This window comes from Mobula birostris, chromosome 3 (genome assembly GCF_030028105.1).
Source record: "Mobula birostris isolate sMobBir1 chromosome 3, sMobBir1.hap1, whole genome shotgun sequence".
NCBI classification, from domain to species: Eukaryota; Metazoa; Chordata; class Chondrichthyes; order Myliobatiformes; family Myliobatidae; genus Mobula; species Mobula birostris.
In genome coordinates, this window is record NC_092372.1 from 82,172,002 (window position 1) to 82,196,097 (window position 24,096).

Here is a 24,096-nt window from a genome sequence, read left to right on the forward strand (position 1 = left end):
CAACACAATTGTTTTGCTTTTTCATTGACAATGTGGACATTTGAATAGACAGTTTTGAATCCTTGTTTTAATGAACTTTGATATATTTATTCATAAGTGTAGACTCACCCTACTCACATCAAATTCTTAGGTTTGCAATTGAAAATAGAAAATCATAGAGTCAGTAGAGGTTTCTTTACAATTGAATCCTTTGTAATTTGTATCATGTATCAAAACTTCATCTGAAAGTTGTTCAAATTAACAAATGTAATTAGGCGGCTTCTTGAAATGCTGTGCAAATATCACAACAATTTATTGTCACTAGGTAATTTCAGTAGGGCTAAGCTTTCACCGAACAGGCAAGATTAAGAAAAGTCATATTATTTTTTGTATTTGACTATGAATAACTGTGATAGCAATAGGAAAATGAATTATTTTTATGTTGATGAAGGACAAGAATAAAAGGAAGACTGGAGATAATGTGAAATCTTATGACTAATTAAGGGTATACACAGAGAAAATAAATCCTTAAAATTACTTCATGATGTATAGAATGTCTTTTCAAAGTTCAATGTACATTTATTATCAAGGCATGTATACCATATACAACCTTGAGTTTCGTCCTCTTGCAGGCAGTCACAAAACAAAGAAACACAATGGAATTCATGAAAAACTGCACACCACAAAGACAGTGATTACCCAATGTGCAAAAAAAGAATGAGTTGTGCAAACATTAGAATAAGTAAACAAATAATACACTGAACATGAACCAAAGCATCCCCAAAAATGAGTCCACTGTCAGAGGAGCCAGTCAGCCCCGCAGCTGGCGCAAGAGCCTGGTTGCTGTAGGCAAAAGCCGCAGAGCCAGGTTCAGCACTGAGTTGAGTGCTGTTGGCTGCAGAGTCAGTTCAGCACCTATGCAAGTAAATCCTCATGGGGCAGTGTGTTAAACACCAGTTCATCCTTCGCCCTCAGCCTCTACGCTTTAATCTTTTTAATCCGGTTCGGCACTTAAATCAGCTAAACATTGCAACACACATCAAAGTTGCTGGTAAACGCAGCAGGCCAGGCAGCATCTGTAGGAAGAGGTGCAGTTGACGTTTCAGGCCGAGACCCTTCGTCAGGACTAAGTTTACCAGCAACTTTGATGTGTGTTGCTTGAATTTCCAGCATCTGCAGAATTCCTGTTGTTTCAGCTAAACATTGGTTAGTTTTCCACTCTCTGGCTTGGGCCTTGCCACTTCAATCCGGCCCCAAGTCTGCTCCAGCAATAGCCACCGTAGCTGTGCCTGCACTCTAGAGGGTCCAGTTTGCCGAAACCTTCAGGGTACTGCAAAAACGCCGGGTCACATAGATGGTCCAAAGGCACACTACCCCAAAGTGAAATTACAGACTGAGGACTGCAATGATTGAAATGCAGAAAAAGTATATTTAGTAACTTTGTTAGCTGTCCGCAAAACATTGCTGTGTCTCACCAATGCCGTCTTTGAAGAAGTGTACTGAACAACTGAGAATAACTAATATCAGTACAGTATTAGGCAAGTACATAATTGACCCATTGATCAGAATGGGAATTAGAAAATAGACAAATGTTTCTTTGCCTTTTTGAAGGATTGTTAGCTGAGTTATGTTTCAGAAGATGACCAATAAGTAGAATAGGTAGGTAGTGAAAATTTACATTCCTAACACATCTACCAAGGGTTCTTCAGAGGCCCTGGATATACAGGAATTCCCTTATGGGGACTGCGAGCTCAGAATCTCCAAATCATCCTTGAACCTACTCAGTGGTTTATTGATACAAATCCTTATTGTACAGCAAAGTTCCAGGCATGTCTGCCTGCATCACCCAAAAGTTTCCAAAAACTAAAGCAATGTGTGAAGGTAGCTGGTCTCTTGTGAAAGTACATTGACATTGTGCCATAATTTTAGGAATAGCAGATTTTTAGTTTCACTGTGTACAGTTCAAAAGTGTTCGTGCATGACCCTTGCACATCTCCAGATTTCATTCCTACAATTGATAAGGATATTTGAGGCTCTAGAGAGGCTGCAGAAGACATTTAACTGTCAGCAAAACAGAGAGTTCGGTTATGAGCTAGGTTCCAGGATTTAGAGTTATTTGCTTTGGTGATTTGTAGCATTGAAATGAATATTACTTTTTAAAATGATTAAGGGAATAAATTTGAGCTAAACAATGTTAGTGAAGTTCGTACTCATGACTTTAAAATCCGTATACCCTGTGAAGTGAAGATATTGAGATGGGCAGTGAGCTTATAAATACTAATGTATTAATAAAAAGGTTCCTGAGAGTTGAGGATATTCCCAGTTAAATGTGATCAGTTTTTAATCAGTTGTGACTGTGATGAAACATGCAAAGATCTGGTCCTAAGAAGCATTTCTTAAATGCTTTAGGGAGTGAAAGTAGCTTTCAAGACTTCCCTTCAACAGATTGAAGATAACTCTCTCTTTTGCAAGGGAGAGTGCATAGGGGGTAAAAGTTGTACAAGTACAAATTATTAACTAGAAAAAACAAACTTGATAACTTTCATCAGGATTTGGGTAGAGTTGACGAGAATATATGGATAAGATGAGAAAACATTACATAGAAAACCGCTGGGGGGATGGATTTTTTCTGTGATCTGACGTGGACTTGATGTGTTAAAGTGGCCTTCTATATTGTAAACTATAAAATATCTACCTCTTTTTTGAATATTTCTAGTCTAGGTAGTATTGCATATTCATTACACAATATCCATGTCATGCATTGTATGCCTTTACACCTGTAAGATTAATTCTTCTGAATCATTTTGTATCTAATCTAGTTGTGGCGTAACAAGCACCGTTTTACTTTATGCAATTATTAATCACCTAGTCCATGTGTATCAGACAGATTTTATCCTTATTAATTAACATAGCAAGGACCTATACTGATTGCATGCAGAATGCAGAATACACGTACAACAGAGCAGCAATGCTTCTGGTATTGTGCCCATCTTGCCTTAGTCATTTAATATGTGGTGATTAGTAAGAAGGTGGCATAAAAAAAAGTCATTCAAGTTTTTTTTTTGGGTGAAGTCAGGGGAAACAAATGAGCTCCTTCTGGATTCATCAAAAAGCTGGTCTCATAGGCAGCTACCATTGCACTTCTTGCTACTGTGGAATAGTCTCAGCTCCCAAAGCTATCATATCAATTTGATATTTGCGTTATCTGGTGGTTTTGATTGAAGACCCAACGTACTGTACAAGTAGCTCAGGCCTCTGGCTGATTGGTATTCAGCAGGACAATTATTTTTGGGATGTTTGCTCCATGGAGTCTTCTGCCATGTTTCATAGTAGTTTGGCATTGTTAAGTGAATTGCATTCTGGTTTCCGAATCTCAGTACTTAATGGCTTGAATTTCCTGTATGTGATGTCAAACTGTCAAACCTGTCAACTCTTGCTTTAAAACTGACAGGGATTTCTCTCATTTGCAACTGCATAGTTACGTGTTGAAAGTTAGAAAATTGCCAATACCCATTTTATCATTAGAAGTCGCAAATTATAGTTGCAAATATTTTTGAAGGAAATTAATTGATAATAATATCAACATTTTTTGGAAGGATAGGCATACTGAATGGAGGGTAGGCTGCTTTTTGAAGTATACTGGGCTCTATTAACTACTCTGCAATTTCATGCAGTCTTGGGCAGAGAAGTTGCCACACCAGGCTCTGTTGCATCCAGATAAATATCAGATGTAATCTCTGTTACTTTAGGAATTTAAATTTTTTATTTATATTAAGCATTATTTACTGTACCAATTAAGTGAACGACAAGCTCTGAGAGCAAAATATTGTTTTTATTGTTTTTGTATGTTAAAATAGGATCATCCTGCTTAAGGCACTTAAAAAACACTCATTCATTAATAATGTAGACTCACCAACTGGAAGGCAATGGGCCAAGGCCCTTCATCGGGACTGGAAAAAAAAGGATGAGAAGTCAGAATAAGAAGGTGAGGGAGGAGAGGAAGAAGTACAAGGTGGTAGGTGATTGGTAAAACTGTGAGCAGGGGAGGGGCTGAAGTAAAGAGCTGTGAAGTTGATTAGTGAAAGAGATAAAGGTCTGGAGAAGGGGGAATTAGCTAGTTGCTCTATTAAAGCAAAACTTGTGACATGTACCATACTGAGGTGATAAACTCCATTGGACTTTATCAACTATTTTGTTTAGAATTATTTTAAATTACATCAACTAAGATACCTCTAGCAAAAGAAATTCTGCAGGGTTTCAGCCCAAAACGTTGACTGTACTTTTGCCCATAGATACTGCCTGGCCTGCTGAGTTTCTCTAGCATTTTGTGTGTGTTGCTCAGGTGTCTCTGGGGATGTTTTCCATCAACTTATTATTATGTTAAAAGAAAACACCAAAAGAAATCATCTAGTCAATATTTCCAGCAAAATCAAATATCTCAGTTGGAGAATATTGGTGGTGAAATCCAGTGGGCTAAAAAACTATCATGATAGTTATAATAAACTGAGCATGTATTAGTTGAATGAACATTTTATGTATATTACAAACAGAGGATGTGAAATTTACCTGATGAATGCAAAGGCTTTCACTTACTTCTTCATGGCAATCTATCATTGCTGTCAAAATCTGCATTTATTGCTTGCCCTTAAATGTCTTTGAGAAGGTTGTTCTGAACTCCCCTTCCTGATGCAGCTGTTGAGCTTGCATGTGAGTTTAGAAGCCAGATAAGTGTTAATCACATCACTGTAGCTCTGGACTTGCATACAAACCAGGTAAGATAAGGAAAGCCAATTTCCTTTCCCGAGCAACACTAATGAGTTAGATGTTTTCTTAAAATTATAATTCAATTGTTATAATTTCATGAAAACCATTTTATCTCCACTTAATATAAACTTACTTATTTTGTTAATCAAATTTAAATTCACCAGCTGACATGGTGGAATTTAAACTTTTTTTTGGAATATTATTCTGCCCCATAGTTTACTGGTTTGATAACTAACTTGCCACTGAATTGTAGTGTCAACGTTTATATATTCATTTATTTATTTAGAGATACAGCGCAGAACAGGCCTTTCTGGCCCAATGTACTACATCGCCTAGCAGCCCACTGACTTAACCCTAGCCTAATCACAGGACAAATTAACTGCTACATCTTTGGAATGTGCGAGGAAACCCATACATACAAACTGCTCACAGATGGTGCTGGAATTGAACATAGTGAGAAGTGGGTGTCCAGTAGCCTAATACAGTGGAGGCTAAGTTATATAACTTTTGAACTGATGCAAGAACAGAAAGAACTTTGAAGAAGAGGTTTTCAATAGTTCAATGGTTCAATTTAATGTCAGAGTATGTATATAGTATACAACCTGAAATCCTTACTCTTCGCAGATGACCATGAAACAGGGGAAAAGCATCAGTCCCCCACCACGCACTCTGCAAGCAATGGCAAAGCCCACAGAGACCATGGTCTCGAGTCCATTATAAACTACTGTCCATCCTAACACTTCAACATCTCAACAGGCCCCCTCTCTCACTTACGAGGGAGAGAAAGAGACATCGCTCCTGCCACAGCAAGAGGGCAGGTCAACAGCTCGCTGTTTTGAAGTTATAGTCTGCAGTGTTGCTTATTCAAGTTCCCCCAACTTGGAGCCAACAGACTCTCACTTACCATCATAAGAGAGAGAGAGAGAGAGAGAGAGATCGCTTGAGTGCAGAGGCCTCTGACAGCTAAGCCTTCTGTCTTAGTGTTTCAATCTCTCATGATGCTTCAGTTGGCGATATTGGTGAGGATTTGTGTTATCCGCAGGGCTGCACCCCGAATGCTCATGTCTTCCAAGCTGCTGCTGGAGATACGGAGGTGCCGGTCGCTCGGCGACTTCCGAAGAGCAAAGACCCACCATACATGAAGAAAGTGCAGTTATATGGTGAGCGCAGTTATAGATTGTGGACTCTGACAGGACCCCAGCTACCTTGAAAGGGAAAAAGAGAACAGAAGATTTAAGCTACTTTGTGGGTGAACTGGAGGATGTCGACCAGGTCTGCAAAAGACTCTGGTGCCATCTTTAGCTCCTCCCACTTTCACTTCTTTTGGAGAGAAGCTGCATGTGCACAGGTCTTTGAAACTGAAGGGCTAGATAAACAACACAATAAATGGAATATATCTTATATCTTAGACAAAAGCCAGGAAGAATTGCTGGTGTAATATAAAGCCTTATTAGACTCTGCCTGTAATATAGTGTTCAGTCGTGAGCATTGTTTGATAGTGAAGTTATGAAAGTTTCGAGAAAGAAACAAAATATAACAAAATCTGTTTCCAGAGGTAAAGAATTACAATTATGTGATTAGACCGGGAAATTCTACGGTTGCTCACCATACAGAAGAAAAGTCTAAAAGGACATTTGATGGAGATGGAGAAATTTTAAATCACAAAAGAATAATTAAGAAAAAGGGTGGTCTGGAAATATAAAAACTTATCATCAATAAATAGCAACAGACAGTCCATGTCTGCTTAATCTAGGGGTGGGTTGGTGTGGCAAGTGATATTTGAGTGTGCAGGGTGTGCAAGGCACACGTGCACTAGCAACTCAATTTCTGGACTTTTGGTGTTGATATGAATATTAATTGTACACAATTTCAGCAATGCCATACAAAGCACAAACTTAGATGTGTGAGATTCTGTCATAGCTGAAGCTTTTAAAGAAGTAGTCTGAACTGGAACTGGGTGAACTGGGCCTGTTAATTGTTCTCCCAAACAAGTAAGCAGCCACATTTTTCAATCATTTAAAGATCTGGTTCATCAAAAAATGAGAGATGAATTTGCCATTGTCTTTATTGGAAATGATGGTATAGTCCTTCCCTTCAAGGAATGCAAGATCGGGTCTGCTTCACTCTTTCACTTTCTCTCACCTTTCAGTTCCTTCCCTGGTTGTTTACACTTAGGTGCTATTTCGGTGATGTCAAAGTCATAGCAGGCTGAATGGCAGCAGACGTATTACACATACCGAGTGCATTATGCACTGTGTGTGCAGGGGGAAGTCACGACTGAATTTACATGTCAGCCACGAGATATAAAAATGTGCTGTTGATTCAATTTATCTGATGTTTGTAAAGTTAAGTGCATAGATCTGAGGTGATAGTCAAAGGGGTTATGAGGGAAAATGTTTTACTCAATGTACGACCTAGAATTGAAGTGCTACTGGGTAAGGGTTTGGAAAAAAATTCTAATGATAGTTTTGAAAAGGAATTTAGCTAAACAAGCAAAAGAAGAGTAAAACTAAATATAATATTCTTTGACAAAATCAGCACAGACTCAAAAGGCCAAGTGGCCTCATTCTGTGCAGTGCAAATCACTGAATGTGAATTTATTGTAGAGTGAAAAGAAATAAAACTGAAATGAAACATTTTTGAACAGGTTGGAATAACTCAGATTACCTGGAAAAGATGAGGGGAAGTACATTCACTTAAGTGAATTGTAAAGCTAATTATTTGATAAATGATATAGCAGTAAGAATGCAACACAGATGGAGAAGATAAATAGCAGCATTTTCTGTTCAGTTGCATTAATATGCAGAAAAAGCTCATGAATGTATTGAGCTTGCTTGGTTTTGTGGCTGGCTGAGACTTCCACAGAGAACCATCAACTAGCTGTAGACATCTGACCTCTCACTATGCTCCTGGACTCAGCTCTGAACCTGGGGATTTTCTGTAATGTGCTGAGCTGAGGGACGAATACATTTCACCCCTTCAGCTTCACACCAGACACAGCGGACACATGTGACTCAACCATGTTTAAATGTGGTCACTCATCATTATTGAAAAGATAAATGGTTTGCTTTATTACCTTGTTTTAAATAATAATATCAAGAACATTTGTTTCAGTAGTTAAGGGGTTTTCACATGGTTTTGGATGCCTCTGATCACTAGAGACATTAGGATTCATAAAGGCCTTTGATAACGTATAAACTACTTGAAGGTCATCAATTGCCCCCACTTTGCATCATTAGTAGAACTGAAAGGTGCATGGTTATACATTTAGAGACTGCACAAGATGGAAATCCAAGCAACAGATACAAAATGCTGGAGGAAATCAGCAGGTCAGGCAGCATCTATAGAAAGGAATAAAGAGTCCTGTGTGGAGAAGAATAAAAGGTTTCAGGCCAAAACCCTTCATCAAGTTATACATAAAGGTGAAGCGCAAAATTGCATACATATATGTGTAACCGGGTGTTTAGTGTAAGGAGTGAACGCAAGCAATGGGCATGATCTAGCACCACACAGTCCATTGCCTTCTATCATCCCACATGAAGATTCAGTAAAGAATTAGAGGTGCTAAGATCAGGAAAGGATGATGAGAAGCTTAGTACCTGTCCCTGTGTCTTCCACCCAAGCTCAAAATTTCTCCCAGGGATTTGTGAGCTTTGATGCAGTCTCTGGAGCTTTCTGGCACATAAGATAGGGCCACCTTCCTTTACAATCTTGCAGTCCACACATCAATAATACAGTTGGTTTAAAAGTTTAACTGGTCCCTAAGTACTGTATCTGCTGGTCCCACGTGTAGTAGTCCATAGAAAACTATGATTTGCCATTTTACAGTGACTGGATTACTCTTTGCAGCAGGAATCCTGCCTAGCTTCCATTGTGCAGAACTTCAATCCATACAACTGAGTTAATTTATTTAAATATTGGGATTTTGGCAGGGTGTTGGGAGCAGGCGTGAAATGGAGACATCTCTTTCAGTCATTAGAGAGAGAGAGAGCACCTGTGGTATGTCAAATACCGGGTGAATGCGTAGTCTTTGGAGTACTGCAAGTCTGTGTCTTTGCTGTTGATTTTGCTACATGCTTGAGTGCCCGATGGTGGGCGCCGATGCTTTTTTTTTGCTGGTGAGAGGAGGGGGGGATTGTTGCTTGCTGCCACTTACTCACAGGAGGGAGGGGAGCTGGGGGAGACTTTGGGTTCCAACATTTAGCTGTCTGTCAATCTTTGGGGCACTCCTCTGTTTTCGTGGATGGTTGCAAAGAAAAAACATTTCAGGATGTATATTGTATACATTTCTCTGACATTAAATGTACCTTTGAAAGCTTTGAAATCCCCTGCTGCAGCTGGACTCTGCCCAGAGATAGACAACCTCAACCAATATTTTATACAGTAAAGTATTCGTTATCTTGTTTAGATATTGTAAACTTAAACTGTTTGCCTGTGGTTATTTTACTTTTTTAATGTTCTGTACTCTACATTTGATGAGACTTGAGTTCTAAATGTGATTTTTTTTTGCATTTTTACATTTAGTAAATAGCGGGAGATTTGGCATAGTGGTAATTACCACTGGATCAATAATCTGGGGACCCAATTATACGCTGGGGACATGAGTACAAATCCCATCGTGCATTTGAATTCAATCAAAATATCTGATGACCACGAAACCATGTCGATTGTCGTAAAAATCCATCTGGTTCGCTAATGTCCAGGGAAGGAATCCTGCCGTCCTTACTTGGTCTGACCTATATGTGACTCCAGACCCACAGCAATGTGGTTGATTCTTAAATATCCTCTGAAATGGCCTAGCAAGCCATTCAGTTGTATCCAACTGCTAAAAAGAAAATAATAAGGAATGAACCTGGACAGACAACCCGGCTTCGACCTAGGCACTGAAAACGACAACAGCAAAACCAACCCTGTCGACCCTCAAGGTCCTCCTTACTAACATCTGGGGACTTGTGCCGAATTCCGGAGAGCTGTCTCACAGAGTAGTCAAGCAACAGCCTGACACAGTTGTACTGACAGAATCGTACTTTATTGTTAACATTCCGGACTCCACCATCGCCATTCCTGGGTATGTACTGTCTCACCGGCAGGACAGACCTAGCAGAATTGGCAGCACTGTGGTATACAGTAGAGATGGAGTTTCCCTGGCAACTCTCAACATCAGCTCTGGGCCCCATGAAGTCTCATGGCACCAGGTTAAGCATGGGCAAGGAAACCTCCTTCTGGTTACCACAAACCGTCCTCCCTCAACTGATGAATCAGTACTTCTCCATTTTGAGCAGCACCTGGAGGAGACATTGAGGGTGGCAGGGCACAGAATGTGGCTGGGGGGGCGGGTTTCAATGTCCATCACCAAGAGTGGCTCGGTGGTACCACCACAGACCGAGCTGGTCGGGTCCTACTGGACATAGCTACTAGACTGGGACTACAGCAGGTGGTGAGGGAACTAACAGGAGGGAAATAAAACACTTGACCTCATTCTCACTAACCTGCCTGCCGCGAAAGCATCTGATAATGACAGCATTGATAGAAGTGACCACCACACAGTATTTGTGGAGACTAAATCCCGTCTCCACATTTCTGAAACTCTCCACTGCGTTGTGTGGCACTACCACCATGCTAAATGGGATAGACTTTGAACAGATCTAGCAGCCCAAGACTGGGCATCTATGAGGCACCATGGACCACCATCAGCAGCAGAATTGTACTCAACTACAATCGGTGACCTCATGACCCGGCATATCCCCCACTCTAACATTACCACCAGGCCAGGGGATCAACCCTGGTTCAATGAAGAGTGCAGGAGGGCATGCCGAGAACAACACCAGGCATACCTCACTATGAGACACTGCCCTGGTGAAGACACGATACAGGACTACTTGCACGCCAAACACCGTAAGCAGCAAGTAATGGACAGAGCTAAGTGGTCCCACAACCAACGGATCAGATCTAAGCTCTGTAGTCCTGCTACGTCCAGCCGTGACTGGTGGTGGACAGTCAAACAGCTCACTGGAGGAGGAGGCTCCACAAATATCCCCATCCTCAATGATGGAGGATCCCAGCACTCCTGTGCAAAAAATAACCGCTGAGACATTTGCTACAATCTTCGGTCAGAAGTGCTAAGTAGATGATCCAGCTTAGCCTCCTCCAGAAGTCTCCAGTACCCCAGATGTCAGTATGCAGCCAATCCAATTCACTCCACATGATATCAAGAAAGGCAGAACTCACTGGATACTGTGAAGGCTATGGGCCCAGACAAAATTCTGGCAATAGTCCTGAAGACTTGTGCTCCAGAACTTGCTGTGCCGCGAGCCAAGCTGTTCCAGTACAGCTACAACACTGGCATCTACCCGGCAATGTGGATAATTGCCCAGGTATGCCCTGTACACGAGAACCAGGACAAGTCCAACCCAGCCAATTACCACCTTATCAACCTACTCCGTTATCAGCAGAGTAACAGAAGAGGTCATCAACAGTGCTATCATGCAGCACCTACTCAGCAATAACCTGCTTACATAGAACATAGAATAGTACAGCCCACAATGTTGTGCTGACCCTTAAACCCTGCCTTCCATATAACCCCCCCCACCTTAAATTCCTCCACATACCTCTCTAGTAGTCTCTTAAACTTCACTAGTGTATCTGCCTCCACCACTGACTCAGGCAGTGCATTCCATGTACCAACCACTCTCTGAGTGAAAAACCTTCCTCTAATATCCCCCTTGAACTTCCCACCCCTTACCTTAAAGCCATGTCCTCTTGTATCTATTCCTCTTAATATCTTGTATACCTCTCTCATGTCTTCTCTCATCCTCGTTCTCTCCAAAGAGTAAAGCCCTAGCTCCCTTAATCTCTGATCATAATGCATACTTTGTAAACCAGGCAGCATCCTGGTAAATCTCCTCTGTACCCTTTCCAATGCTTCCACATGCTTCCTATAGTGAGGTGACCAGAACTGGACACAGTACTCCAAGCGTGGCCTAACCAGAGTTTTATAGAGCTGCACCATTACCTCGCGACTCTTAAAACTCTATCCCTCGACTTACGAAGGCTAACACCTGATAAGCTTTCTTAACTACCCTATCCACCTGTGAGGCAACTTTCAGGGATCTGTGTACATGTACTTATACTTTACTTTATACTTCAGTGTCGCCAAACAATTGGTACTAGAACGTACAATCATCACAGTGATATTTGATTCTGCGCTTCACACTCCCTGGATTACAAATATTAAATATTAAAAATATTAATAATAGTTAAAATTAGTAAATATTAAAAATTTAAATTATAAATCATAAGTAGAAAATAGAAAAATGGGAAGTAACGTAGTGCAAAAAAACTGAGAGGCAGGTCTGGATATTTGGAGGGTATGGCCCAGATCCGGGTCAGGATCAGTTCAGCAGTCTTATCACAGTTGGAAAGAAGCTGTTTCCAAATCTGGCCGTACGAGTCTTCAAGCTCCTGAACCTTCTCTCGGAGGGAAGAGGGACAAAAAGTCTGTTGGCTGGGTGGGTCGTGTCCTTGATTATCCCGGCAGCACTGCGACCGGTGCCCAGTTTGGGTTCTGTCAAGGCTACTCAGATCCTGACCTCATCACCTCCTTGATCCAAACATGAACCAAAGAGCTAAATACCAGAGATGAGGTGAGAGTGATAGCCGTCGACATCAAGGCAGCATTTGACCGAGTATGGCATCAAGGTGCCCTAGCTAAAATAGAGTCAATGGGAATTAGGAGGAAAACCCTCCGCTGCTTGGAAGCATACCTGACACAAAGGAAGACGTTTGTAGTGGTTGGAGGTCAATCATCTCATCCTCAGGACATCACTGCAGGAGTTACTTGGGGAAATGTCCTAGGATCAACCATCTTCAGCTGCTTCATCAATAATCTTACTTCCGTCATAAGGTCAGAAGTAGGGATGTTCACAGATGACTGCACAATGTTCTGCACCATTTGTGACTCCTCAGATAATGAAAATGTTCACACCCAAATGCAGCAGGACCTGGACAATATCCAGGCGTGCGCTGACAATTGGTAAGTTATAATTGAGCCATGCAAATGCCAGGCAATGACCATCTCCATCAAGAGAGTCTCTAAACATCGTCCCTGGACATTTAGTGGCATCACCTTCACTGAATTCCTTACTGTCAACATCCTGGGGGTTACCATTGACTTGGAAACTGAACAGGTTTAGCCATATAAACACCATGGCTACTAGAGCAGGTCAAAGGCTAGGAATGCTGCGGTGTGTAACTCACCTCCTGACTCCCCAAAGCCTGACAACCATCTACAAGGGCTCCAGTCAGGAGTGTAATGGAATACTGGCCACTTGCCTGGATGAGTGTAGCTCCATCAACACTCAAGCAGCTTGACTGCATCCAGTACAAGGTAGCCCACTAAACTGGTAGCCCTTCCATCATAGGCAGCCGTCGATCCCAGGGGATCATCAGTTTGCACCTCTGGTGGACTATGTCCTCTCCAGGGTGCGAGCCTGCACGGGAAGATTTGAAGAACCAGCTGTTTCCCATGCAGAAGGTTCCCACTCTCCATGTTACTGATGTAGTCCAAGGGAAGGGCAAGTGCCAATACAGCTTGGCACCAGTGTCTTTGCAGGGGTTGCCAGAGTGAAGTTGTAAACAACGTCAAACTGCCTTAGGGACCCAGGCTCCGGATTTCTTCCTCGGGGTTTACTCCTGAAGCCTTTCCTATAGGTGGGATTGGCCACAAGGCAGTGTTTGAAAGCAGAGTTTTCCTTCTTCGAGGTGGGTTGTCGTCCAAGGCTGACGAGCCCCACCTGCCCAAAGCAACTGGTTTTGAGGCATTAGAGGTCCACCTTTGCCCCTTCTCCTCTCAGTAGAAACAGTTCCACCGGGCCTAGTAGCTAAGCCACATGTGAAGGTGAAGAGTTGGATTTGGTTGTCAGAAGCTGTTAGAGTCACACGCCATTTGGAGCACTTTATAGGTAGTGGGAACTGATCTCCACTACCACCCCTGGTATGACAACCTTAGGAATCCCTTCCACAAGCATCCAATCCCTCCGCCATCGACGAACTGTTGCAGCAGTGTGTACTATCTACAAGATGTACTGCAACAACACACCAAAGTTCCTAAGGCAGCACCTTCCAGACCCATGACCACGACCTTCTAGAGGGATGAGAACAACTGATACATAGGAACATCACCACTTGGAAATCCTCCTCCAAGTCACTCACCATCCTGACTTGGAAACATATCGCCATTCCTTCATTGTCAGTGGGTCAAAATCATGGAATTCCCTCCCTAACAGCACTGTGGGTGTACCTGCACCTCAGCGACTGCAGCGGTTCTAGAAGTCAGCTCATCACCACCTTTTCAAGGGCAACTAGGGCTGGGCAATAAATGCTGGCTTAGCTGGCAATGCCCACATCCCGTAAATGAATAAACAAATACAAAAATAATGTTGGTATCTGATAACGTTATCAAGTGGCCAATGTGACCACGAGTCTGATATTAATTATCAGCTTACTTTGCAGGCATGGATTTTGCAAGCTTGGAAGCTGCCTCTATTTCTAGTGGCATCAGGAGAAGCTCCTGCAAATAAATGAACACATTAAATATGCACAGGGGATATGTCAACTCTCCTTGCAGTGTACCATGTGAATTGTTATCCAGGAGAGAACTCCACCTGAATGAGTCTCCAGTTCTGCTTAAAAACAGTGATAATAACCTTAATGGCTGCAAACTTATGAGCGTGTTGGAATGTGCAGCAGAAGCAGTTCTTCCGGGAGTTTGTCCCACAATTTCAGCAGAGGTAATAAAGAAGTAGATCCAAAACATACAAATAGCTAACAACTAATTTAAATAGTTACTGAATATAAACGGGCCTAAACCACTTTCAGTTGACCGTGGAACGCCATCAAGATAGTCCACTTTGTTTGTCTCCCTCTTGGCCCAGCAGGATTCTGTGCAGTTAACAAGTGGCCTTCAATCCAGGCAATTGAGATGAGTTTGATTAAAATGAGTGGCAAGTTATCCCATGTCAGCAGTGCTCTGTCTGGAGAAGGACAATCCAGACTAACACATAACAAGAGTAGAATATTGATTACTTTATTCAATCATTGTTAAAGCTGTGTTCAACTGTTATTTTACTTATACTAATGTTTTGTACTCTAGTTTGAAGAAACAAAAAAAAATCATTATTATTGTCCAGCTCAGAACAGGCCTTCTTGTAATTCATTAGAGCAATTTTTTACTACCACTTTATCCTCTCTTGGCTCAGGACTAGGACTTCTGAATCAGGTTTACAACTGAAGATGGCTTATAGGTTTGTGTTAGGATCAATAGACTCTATTGGTGAATGTGAGTTTGAGCCCAAGTAAATATTCTATATTTCAGCTTTATATCACCTTTGATATTTAGGATCATATTTGTTATAATTATTTTTTAGCCATTCATTCAAATATATTTGCACCCAAAACCATTACTAGAACTAACATTCAGGAGGGAAGACAACATTTGGTCTTTACTGAAAGACGATTTGACTACAAGCACAAAGACAGACAAGTTGCTCTAATTACAAGGAGCTCCAATGAGACTACATACAGATGTTTCTGTGTAAGGAAGGGTATATATGCAAAAGAGGGAGTGCAGGAAATGATCATCAGAATCTTGGGTTGGGGAGTTTATCGTCTGTTTAGAAATTAAGCAGGCTAGGCCTGTACTCTCTTTTTAGAGCTGGTGCTGTTGATTGGAATAGAGCAAAATCCTTCTTGGGCAAATTCTTGTCTTCAGCTATTGGTCAGCATATTGGAATTATATCATCTCCAGAGAGATTCAAGTTTTCATCTTTGGATTTTCTTTTCATTTTGCCTCTTATGTGTTAGTTTCTTTTTGGCAAAGGTTACTAATTGGGTGGGATGCAAAGGTTACTAATTAGGTGGAATACCTCGATAGCTTTTTCTGAAGGGTTTCTGAATTTCTTTCGCCTTCTCTAGAGGTCCTTCAGATTTACTGTCATGTACAACTGGTTGCAATAGGATTCCTTGCTTGCGTGAAGTTCAGAGAGTAAACCATATACATGGTAATAATAAATACAACAATTAGCTGTGAAGGCAGTTGCAAAAACAATGGACTGGTGCAAAGTGTGGTACTGTAAATAGAAATGCTCATGTAACAACAGTAGAAGAGGTAGAATTAACGGTTTGAGAACGTGGCAGTATCACTGGGAAGGGAATATGAAAGATGTGATTGGTTTAGTAGCCTGATAGCAGTGGGGAAGAAAATGTTCTTAAGTCTAGTTGGAAACCATAGAAACCATAGAAAAATTACAGCACAGAAACAGGCCTTTTGGCCCTTTGGCTGTGCCGAACCATTTTCTGCCTAGTCCCACTGACCTGCACATGGACCATATCCCTCCATACACCTCCCATCCATATATCTGTCCAATTTATTCTTAAATGTTAAAAAAGAACCTGCATTTACCACCTCGTCTGGCAGCTCATTCCACACTCCCACCACTCTCTGTGTGAAGAAGCCCCCCCAATGTTCCCTTTAAACTTTCCCCCCTCACACTTAACCCATGTCCTGTTTTTTTTCTCCCCTTGCCTCATTGGAAAAAGCCTGCTTGCATTCACTCTATCTATACCTATCATAATTTTATATACCTCTATCAAATCTCCCCTCATTCTTCTATGCTCCAGGGAATAAAATCCTAACCTATTCAACCTTTCTCTGTAACTGAGTTTCTCAAGTCCCGGCAACATCCTTGTAAACCTTCTCTGCACTCTTTCAACCTTATTTATATCCATCCTGTAATTTGGTGACCAAAACTGAACACAATACTCCAGATTCGGCCTCACCAATGCCTTATACAACCTCATCATAACATTCCAGCTCTCATACTCAATACTTTGATTAATAAAGGCCAATGTACCAAAAAGTCTCTTTACGACCCTTTCTACCTGTAATGCCACTTTTAGGGAATTTTGTATCTGTATTCCCAGATCCCTCTGTTCTACTGCACTCCTCAGTGCCTTACCGTTATCTGGGCTTTCAAGCTCCTTTTCTCCTAGAAGGTAGAGGAGAGTAAAGGAAATAGCTTTTTCTCTTCAGTGGTGACACTGTTAGCCTTACTGATTTAATACACCGTGAAGATGGATTGGATGTGATAAACTGATGGACTGGGCAATATTTAACCTTTCTCTGCAGGTTCCAGTCGTTCAGAGCACAGCGGCTACTGTACTAGGCTGAAATGCAACCCATCAGAATAGTTTCTATAGCGCATATCCAAATACTTTCTTACTTATAAGTTTAATACAAATGAAGTCTCAATACTCTTCCTAATTGTGATCTCACAGGATCACAATTTCAACCCTTTGAAATTGCTCCTGAAACTATGCAAATACACAAAAGCTAGGAGACTTGGGATCAAATATTGCAGTTCCATTTGAGTTGGTGTTCTAAACCTTCCAGTAATAATTCAAGTCTCACCTGTACAAATGTCAGCCTATATCAATTCAAGAGTCAATCGGGAGTTCAACTGATGAGGCAGTAGGAACATTTGAAGATGGAAAAAGCAAAGAAAATTATTTGACTTTACAGGCTGAAAGGTTTATTCACTTGAATGCAATATGATCATCCCCCAAGGCTGAAAAAAGAAGTGGCAAAAAAAACTGTCAGGTGGAACAGAAAGAAAGAGATTTTTACATAACTATTCATATCAGCTGTATACATAGTTAAAGGCATATTGTATTTCTTTAAAAATAACCCTGGATCCCTCCGTTTAAGCTTGCTAGTCATTTCAGGGATTTCAGCGGATTTTACTGTCGAGGATATTATATGGTTTGCCTGATGATTTATGCAGTTCTTATTAAGCAGGACAAATGGTATTTTAGATTTTAGAAACAGCTGGGGTGAAATTGGACAATGGAAGTCTGTCTATAAAATGGCCTGATAGTCAATTGGCAATCCATTAAGCTGATAATTCACTATCAGCTCTCTCCTTCTATTCACCAATTCCACCCCACAAAGTCCTGTTCAGAACACATGCATTGAAACCCAGCTGAAGCTGGTTACTTTTGGAGATCAGAAACAAATGACCATCATGACTTAAATTTAATCCCCTATGGTTAATGAATACATGAAGATTTTTGTTACCCAACCGTTATAAGCTATGCACTGCTGAAAACTGAAAACAGTTGCACACAAATGGTTTAGAGATCAAAGTGCACGTGTTTTTCTTTATTACACGGAAATAGAAAATATTTTGTGGATTATAAACCAGCTCTTCATTTTAATTACCCTGAAATTTCCTTTTAGCACACAGCAGCCTTCGTTAAACTGAAATTCTTTAACCAAATTACCAAAATAGTAAAGTTGCTTTGCGTTGATATAGCTTCTTTTCGCTCACTAATTTTAAAGCAATTACTAAAGTAAGATGTTAGGACAGGACCTCAGTTTATAATGCTGTATGTGGAGAATGTTAATTAAATGATGCTTCTTTGTTGTAGATTCCAATTCAGATGACTTTGACCCTGCTTCAACTAAAAGCAAGTACGACTCAATGGATTTTGACAGCTTGCTGAAAGAGGCTCAGCGAAGTTTGCGTAGGTAACAGACACCAAATGTGCTAAATGTGGAGAAAACCACCGTACCTTGTAGGCATCCTGTCATTTACCGTTAAAGAACTTGCATTGGTCATCCTGGGATCTAATCCCTCTTTACACTCTGTACAAATGAAGTTTACATGAACACAGCTGCTGCAGTGTGTGAGGAAAGTTGAAGAACATTCAACTTAAACAAAAAGGAAACCAAAAGCAGGAGTACAGATAGTAGGCTAGTGATATTTTACATGTGCTATATAAATGATAATCAGAATGGTGAAATATGCAGCTTGTTCAGCAATTTTTCTGACACTTGGATGTGGTATTACATTATTGACGAGAGTTGGGAATAAATACTTGGGGTATTTCAGATATTTTATTTACTAAATGCTAAAATGTAGTTACAGATTTACTAATGTTAAACTGAGATATTTTTATTTTATGTAAATATGACAATGTTGTTTTTTGTTACAGCTATGCACTGTACATGCAGCCTTCTTTTAAATAATTAAAACAAGAATGTAACCATAAGTTAAACACTAGTGTACACTAATATATTTAGAAAATTGGAGCGGTATAAAGCTGAGATGGGTAAGGTTGTCTGTGTGTCACATGGACCAATGCTCATTTACCACAACGTAGCTTTACAATGACCTTGCAACTGATCAATTTAGAAAATGAATCAGGTCACCACTTCCATTGCTATGACTAATCATTAAAGTTGCTTTCATTTGTTTTGCCTTTTACAATAACTTAGATGCAAGTTAATAAATCAGAAGAATAAAATGAAAAAAAAATCACGTTTGCTTCTGATTTCATTGCAGACCATTACACAATGCTTAAGATATGATGATTATCACTCAAATTCCACGTATTTCAGAGGAGGTTTTGGGGCAGGTATGTTGGTAAATTACAGATTAGTTTAACTTCATGATTTTGTTTGAAAAAATGAGGGACTACATATTTGTCTTTGGTGCTAGCAGTATATGTCTGCTGCACTATTGACAACCATTGTGTGCACATCTATATATTTGTAGAATTGACTACTAGGGCAGGAGGACAACATTAAGTGCCAGCAGTCAAAGGTGAATTCCTGCCCCAGGATTTCCAAGATAACTCTGCAGCTGTTCCTCACTCCATCATCTCCACTAGCAGCTATAGAGTATTCACCTAAGCTCTTTTTGCTTACAGTTCTAGCAGGTGATATCTTTATTTATTTGTCCATTTTGACTTTGTATTGAGTGATCTTAATGTCTGCCATTGGAAAATTATCTTCATATATTTGGTAAACTGAGTTGTCAACTTTGTAAGTATATAAAAATAGCAATATAAAGGTTTTGACCTAAACATTCATTCACCGTAGTACCACTGGTCTTTTATCTCTGCTCGCACTCTTATTAGAAATAGTTTCAGGTCTTTTAACTCATTTTATCATATGATGCCAAACTGAGGTTTACATTTTCTTCCCTGTATTTTGAATATTCTCTTCTTTATTGTAATAGTAAGATTGTAAAAAATAAATACAAAAATAGCAATAAATGTTTATTTTTAAAGATCTAATTTTAGCATATCATGTTGTGAGGTGGAGGACCAGGCACATTACCCAGCTTCTTTAGGTGCTTAATGTGTGTTTCAAGAAATGTTAGACTTCTAACTTATAACAACTACAGTATTTCATAGTTTTGTGTGTAGCAATCGCTAACTTAAACAACAAAATAAGTGAAATTGTGTGTTCGTAGCTAACGTTAGTTCTCAACTATCCTTTATAACTTGGGTAATGATGTTTTGTCCTATCTGGCAAACTTGATGAGGATTTTAATTGTAAAATAAATTTTGCTCTGTACAATAACTAGAATAGCAATGTATTATATCACTTGATTATTCTTAATTTTAATTAAAGTAATTTCTGAGGACACTGTGCTGTTAGGTGTGTGGGTGAAAATATATTAGTTGATGGAACTGTACTGAACAGGAATATGAAGGAACATCCATGTGAGTTTCCTTTTGACTGACATTTCTAACTGTAATGTGTGGTTGAACCATTGTATAAAATTACTGTGATTTTTTTTAAATGTGCAGTTTTCATCAACCTTACTTAACTAATAAAGAGAAACAATGTTTCAAACACTGCCCTGTGTGTGCACTCATCAAACAAGCAAAATATATTTACATTACTTTATGTTTTTTACAATTATTAAGTACAAATTTAGATGAATTGGAGTATTAATAATTAGTTCCTTAAACAGTTTGAACTTGAGTGATATCTTGATTTAAATGTACTCTGAACTAATCTAATAGATGCTTTAAGAAACTGTTTTTCTTGCACTGTAGATCGGCAAAAAATACAGTGTCATACAAAATTAACAAACTTATAAGTTATCAGGAGCTTCAAAAAACTGGGAAGTGGGCCACATAAGGAAATATCAGAGTACACAACCAATATACTGGTTTCTTTTTTTTTAATTTTATTTTTATTTGGATAAGGAATTCACAAATATCATGTACTTTTTTCACACATATAACCTTTTCCATTTTTTTATATGTATAAAACTACAATTATTTATACATTCTTAAGTACACATTGAGATGATATAAAAGGAAAATAAACATTTAAATAGATAATTATGTACTGTGGTAAATCTAACCTATTAGGCTAAGTAATGGAATTAGTTGTTAAGAAAAATGGTAATAATAGTTTCCATATAACCCTTCTGGACCATTTCCACTGGTCCAAAATGTTGTATATAAGCCTATGTATCAACCATTGTAGGTGTTTATATCCTAATTTGTTCATGCTTGTTCCTGCCCGCAGACATAATTATCCAATCCCTATGTACTTATTTACTTAATTTTTTCATTTTTTTATCCCTTTCCCAAATCTTTCCCTTTATTTGTGTTAATTCTCTATTTTCCAAAAGAAAACAAAAAAAAACAAACATTTAGACTAGGGGTGCTTACGTTAGCAATATTACTGTGTTGATGAGAAGACCAGTATAAATCATTAGGAGAGTCATCTAAAGTCTGCTCGCATTGTGGTTATATATTCAATCCATTTATTCCAGATTTGATAAAATTTTTCTTTTTGAGTTCTCAGGGAGTAAGTCAACTTTTCCATTTTAAATATTTCCAAGATAATTTCGTACCAATCTTCTAATGTAGGTGGTATTGGATTTAGCCATTTTCTAGTGATTGATTTCTTACTTGCCGCTAAGAGGGCCTGCAGCAACTTTATATCTTCCTTCTGTTCAAGAAACAATACATGCCCCAAATAGAGCGTCCAAAGTTCAGAGGTATCTGGGACCTAAGTACCTTAACTAATGTTCTGTGAATACCTTCCCAAAATAGACTTAATTTAGGGCAATCCCAAAAAATATGAAAATGATTTGCCTCCTTGGAGCTGCACCTTCTCCAACACATCACATTTGTATCTTTATATTTTTCCTGATATGGGGTCCTGAAGTATCTTATAATTTTTTTCCAACAATGTTTCTCTCCAAGTCAAAGAATTAGTCGAGGACATTGAAAGCTGCAGATTTTCTCCCAAGCCTCCCCTGAAAGTACCAACCCCGCTTCTTTCTCCCACTTCTCTTTAATATACAGTGTATTTACATTTTTAGCATGGGAGAGTGCATTATATAATCGAGAAACTGATTTACTAGGTATTGAACTGCAAGCCGAATTCAGAATCTTGAAAAATTCTAATTCTACTGTTGATAGGTCTGTATATCTACAACTCTGGTTAACATAGTTTTGTACTTGAAGGTACCTAAAAAAGTCATTATGTTCTAGGCCATGTTTGTCCTGCAGGATTTGGAAACTTTGTAATACTCTTTTATCTATAAATGAGAGGTAGGTTGTAAGACCTTTCTTTATCCATAGCTCAAATCTTTTATCTCCTCTGTTGGGAAGGAATTCGGTACCATATGCACACCATCTAAAGAGTTTTAACATGTTATTAATTCCACATGAATTAACCACCTTCTGCCATACTTTTAATGTAAGATTTATCCAAGCGTTTTTAAATTTTTCCAACTGGGCCATCAACCCTTTGTCAGCTATTGAGGCCTGAAGAGGAAAACTGTCAACTAATCCAAATTCTATTTCCTTCCATCTAGCCTTATATTCCCTATTACACCAATATAACAGAGGGGTTATCTGTGAGGCATAAAAATAATTTCTCAGGCAAGGAAGAACCATACCTCCTCCTTCCTTCCCTAACTGTAAGGTGTTATATCGAATTCTAGGTTTCTTTCCTTGCCAAATGAAGCGGGAAATCCATTTGTCCCATTCCCTGAATTGATTATCATCCACCTCCACCGGTAAAGTACGGAAAAGATACAATAACCGAGGAAGAATATTCATTTTAATAGTATTTATCCTTGAATTTAAACTTAAAAAGGGGATAAGATTCCATCTATGCATACCTGCTTTTATCTCTGAGATTAATGGCCCATAATTTACCTGTGACAGTGTTGAAAGATCCTTCGGCAGGGTTATTCCTAAATATTTTAATGATTTAGCTTCCCACTTAAGATCATATGTATCCTGCAATTTTTTGGATGGTGTATAATTTAGGGACATAACCTGCGTTTTCTTTACATTTATTTTATAACCTGATATTTTCCCAAAGTCATCCAACAGTGTAAACAATCCTATAAATGATTTTTCTGGTTCACTCAGATAGACCAAAACATCATCTGCGAATAACGCCACTTTCTGTTCAATCCCTGCCACCTTGATACCTTTTACGATTTCGCTCTGTCTTATTAGTTGGGCAAGCGGTTCAATATATAGCGCAAAAAGGAGAGGAGAAATTGGGCATCCCTGTCTAGTGCCTCTCTCTAAGATGAAGGAGTCAGAGAGGTCCCCATTTATCTTAATTTGGGCTGTAGGGCTGACATATAGAGTCTGAATTACTTTAATAAACTTTTCTTGAAAGCAGAATCTTCCTAACACTCTGTATAGGAATGCCCAACTAACCGAATCAAAAGCTTTCTCAGCGTCCAATCCTACTACCATTGTCTCTGTCTCGTTCTTATTAACCTGTTCTAATATGTGCAGAGTTCTCCTTATGTTGTCCTGTGTTTGTCTTTGTTGAATAAATCCAGTCTGGTCTAAGTGGATTAGGCCAGGTAAAAGCTTTTCCAATCTGCGCGCTAATATAGATGTAAATAGTTTGTAATCTAAATTAAGAACACTAATTGGCCGATAATTGCCACATTCTAGTTTATCTTTACCCTCCTTAGGAATAACTGAAATAATCGCTTCTCTCCAGGAAGTTGGAGTTTCTCCTCTCTGCAAGATCCAATTAAAGGTGTTAAGTAGTAATGGGGCTAACTGTGTCTTCAGGGACTTGTACCACTCTGAGGTAAACCCATCAGATTCCGGGGACTTTCCAGCCTTTAACCTAGAGATGGCCACGTTCACTTCTTTGACAGTTACTGGTTCTAATAAACTTTCATTTTGTAAATCTGTAAGTTTAGGTAGATCTAAAAAATTAATACACTGTCTATATAGGGCTCACTGGGGGCCCGGGGTTGGGAGTACAGCTCTCGATAATATGTTTCAAAACTCTCTTGAATTTTTCCTATTGTACTCTCCACAAGCTTTGTCTTTGGATTCTTTATTTTATGAATTGTATTGTCTGCTTGTTGTTTTCGTAATTTATATGCTAATAATCTAGTTGATTTACCTCCTACTTCATAATTCTTTTGTCTCAGGTAAAGAAAATTTCTTTGAGTTTCCAACGTATAAATATCGTCAATTTCACTTTGC

General features: G+C 39.4%; 1 protein-coding gene across 3 annotated transcripts in view; it reads left to right on the forward strand.

The window, feature by feature from the left end:
• ppargc1a (peroxisome proliferator-activated receptor gamma, coactivator 1 alpha) overlaps positions 1–20,427 on the forward strand; it is a 575,483-nt gene extending 555,056 nt beyond the window's left edge. For all 3 annotated transcript variants that reach the window (XM_072252955.1, XM_072252956.1, XM_072252957.1), the window contains one exon: positions 18,229–20,427. In XM_072252955.1, the coding sequence (XP_072109056.1) occupies positions 18,229–18,332 (104 nt within the window). In that variant the 3' untranslated portion in view covers positions 18,333–20,427. The remainder of the gene's footprint in view (positions 1–18,228) is intronic.
• The last annotated feature ends 3,669 nt before the right edge of the window (positions 20,428–24,096 follow it).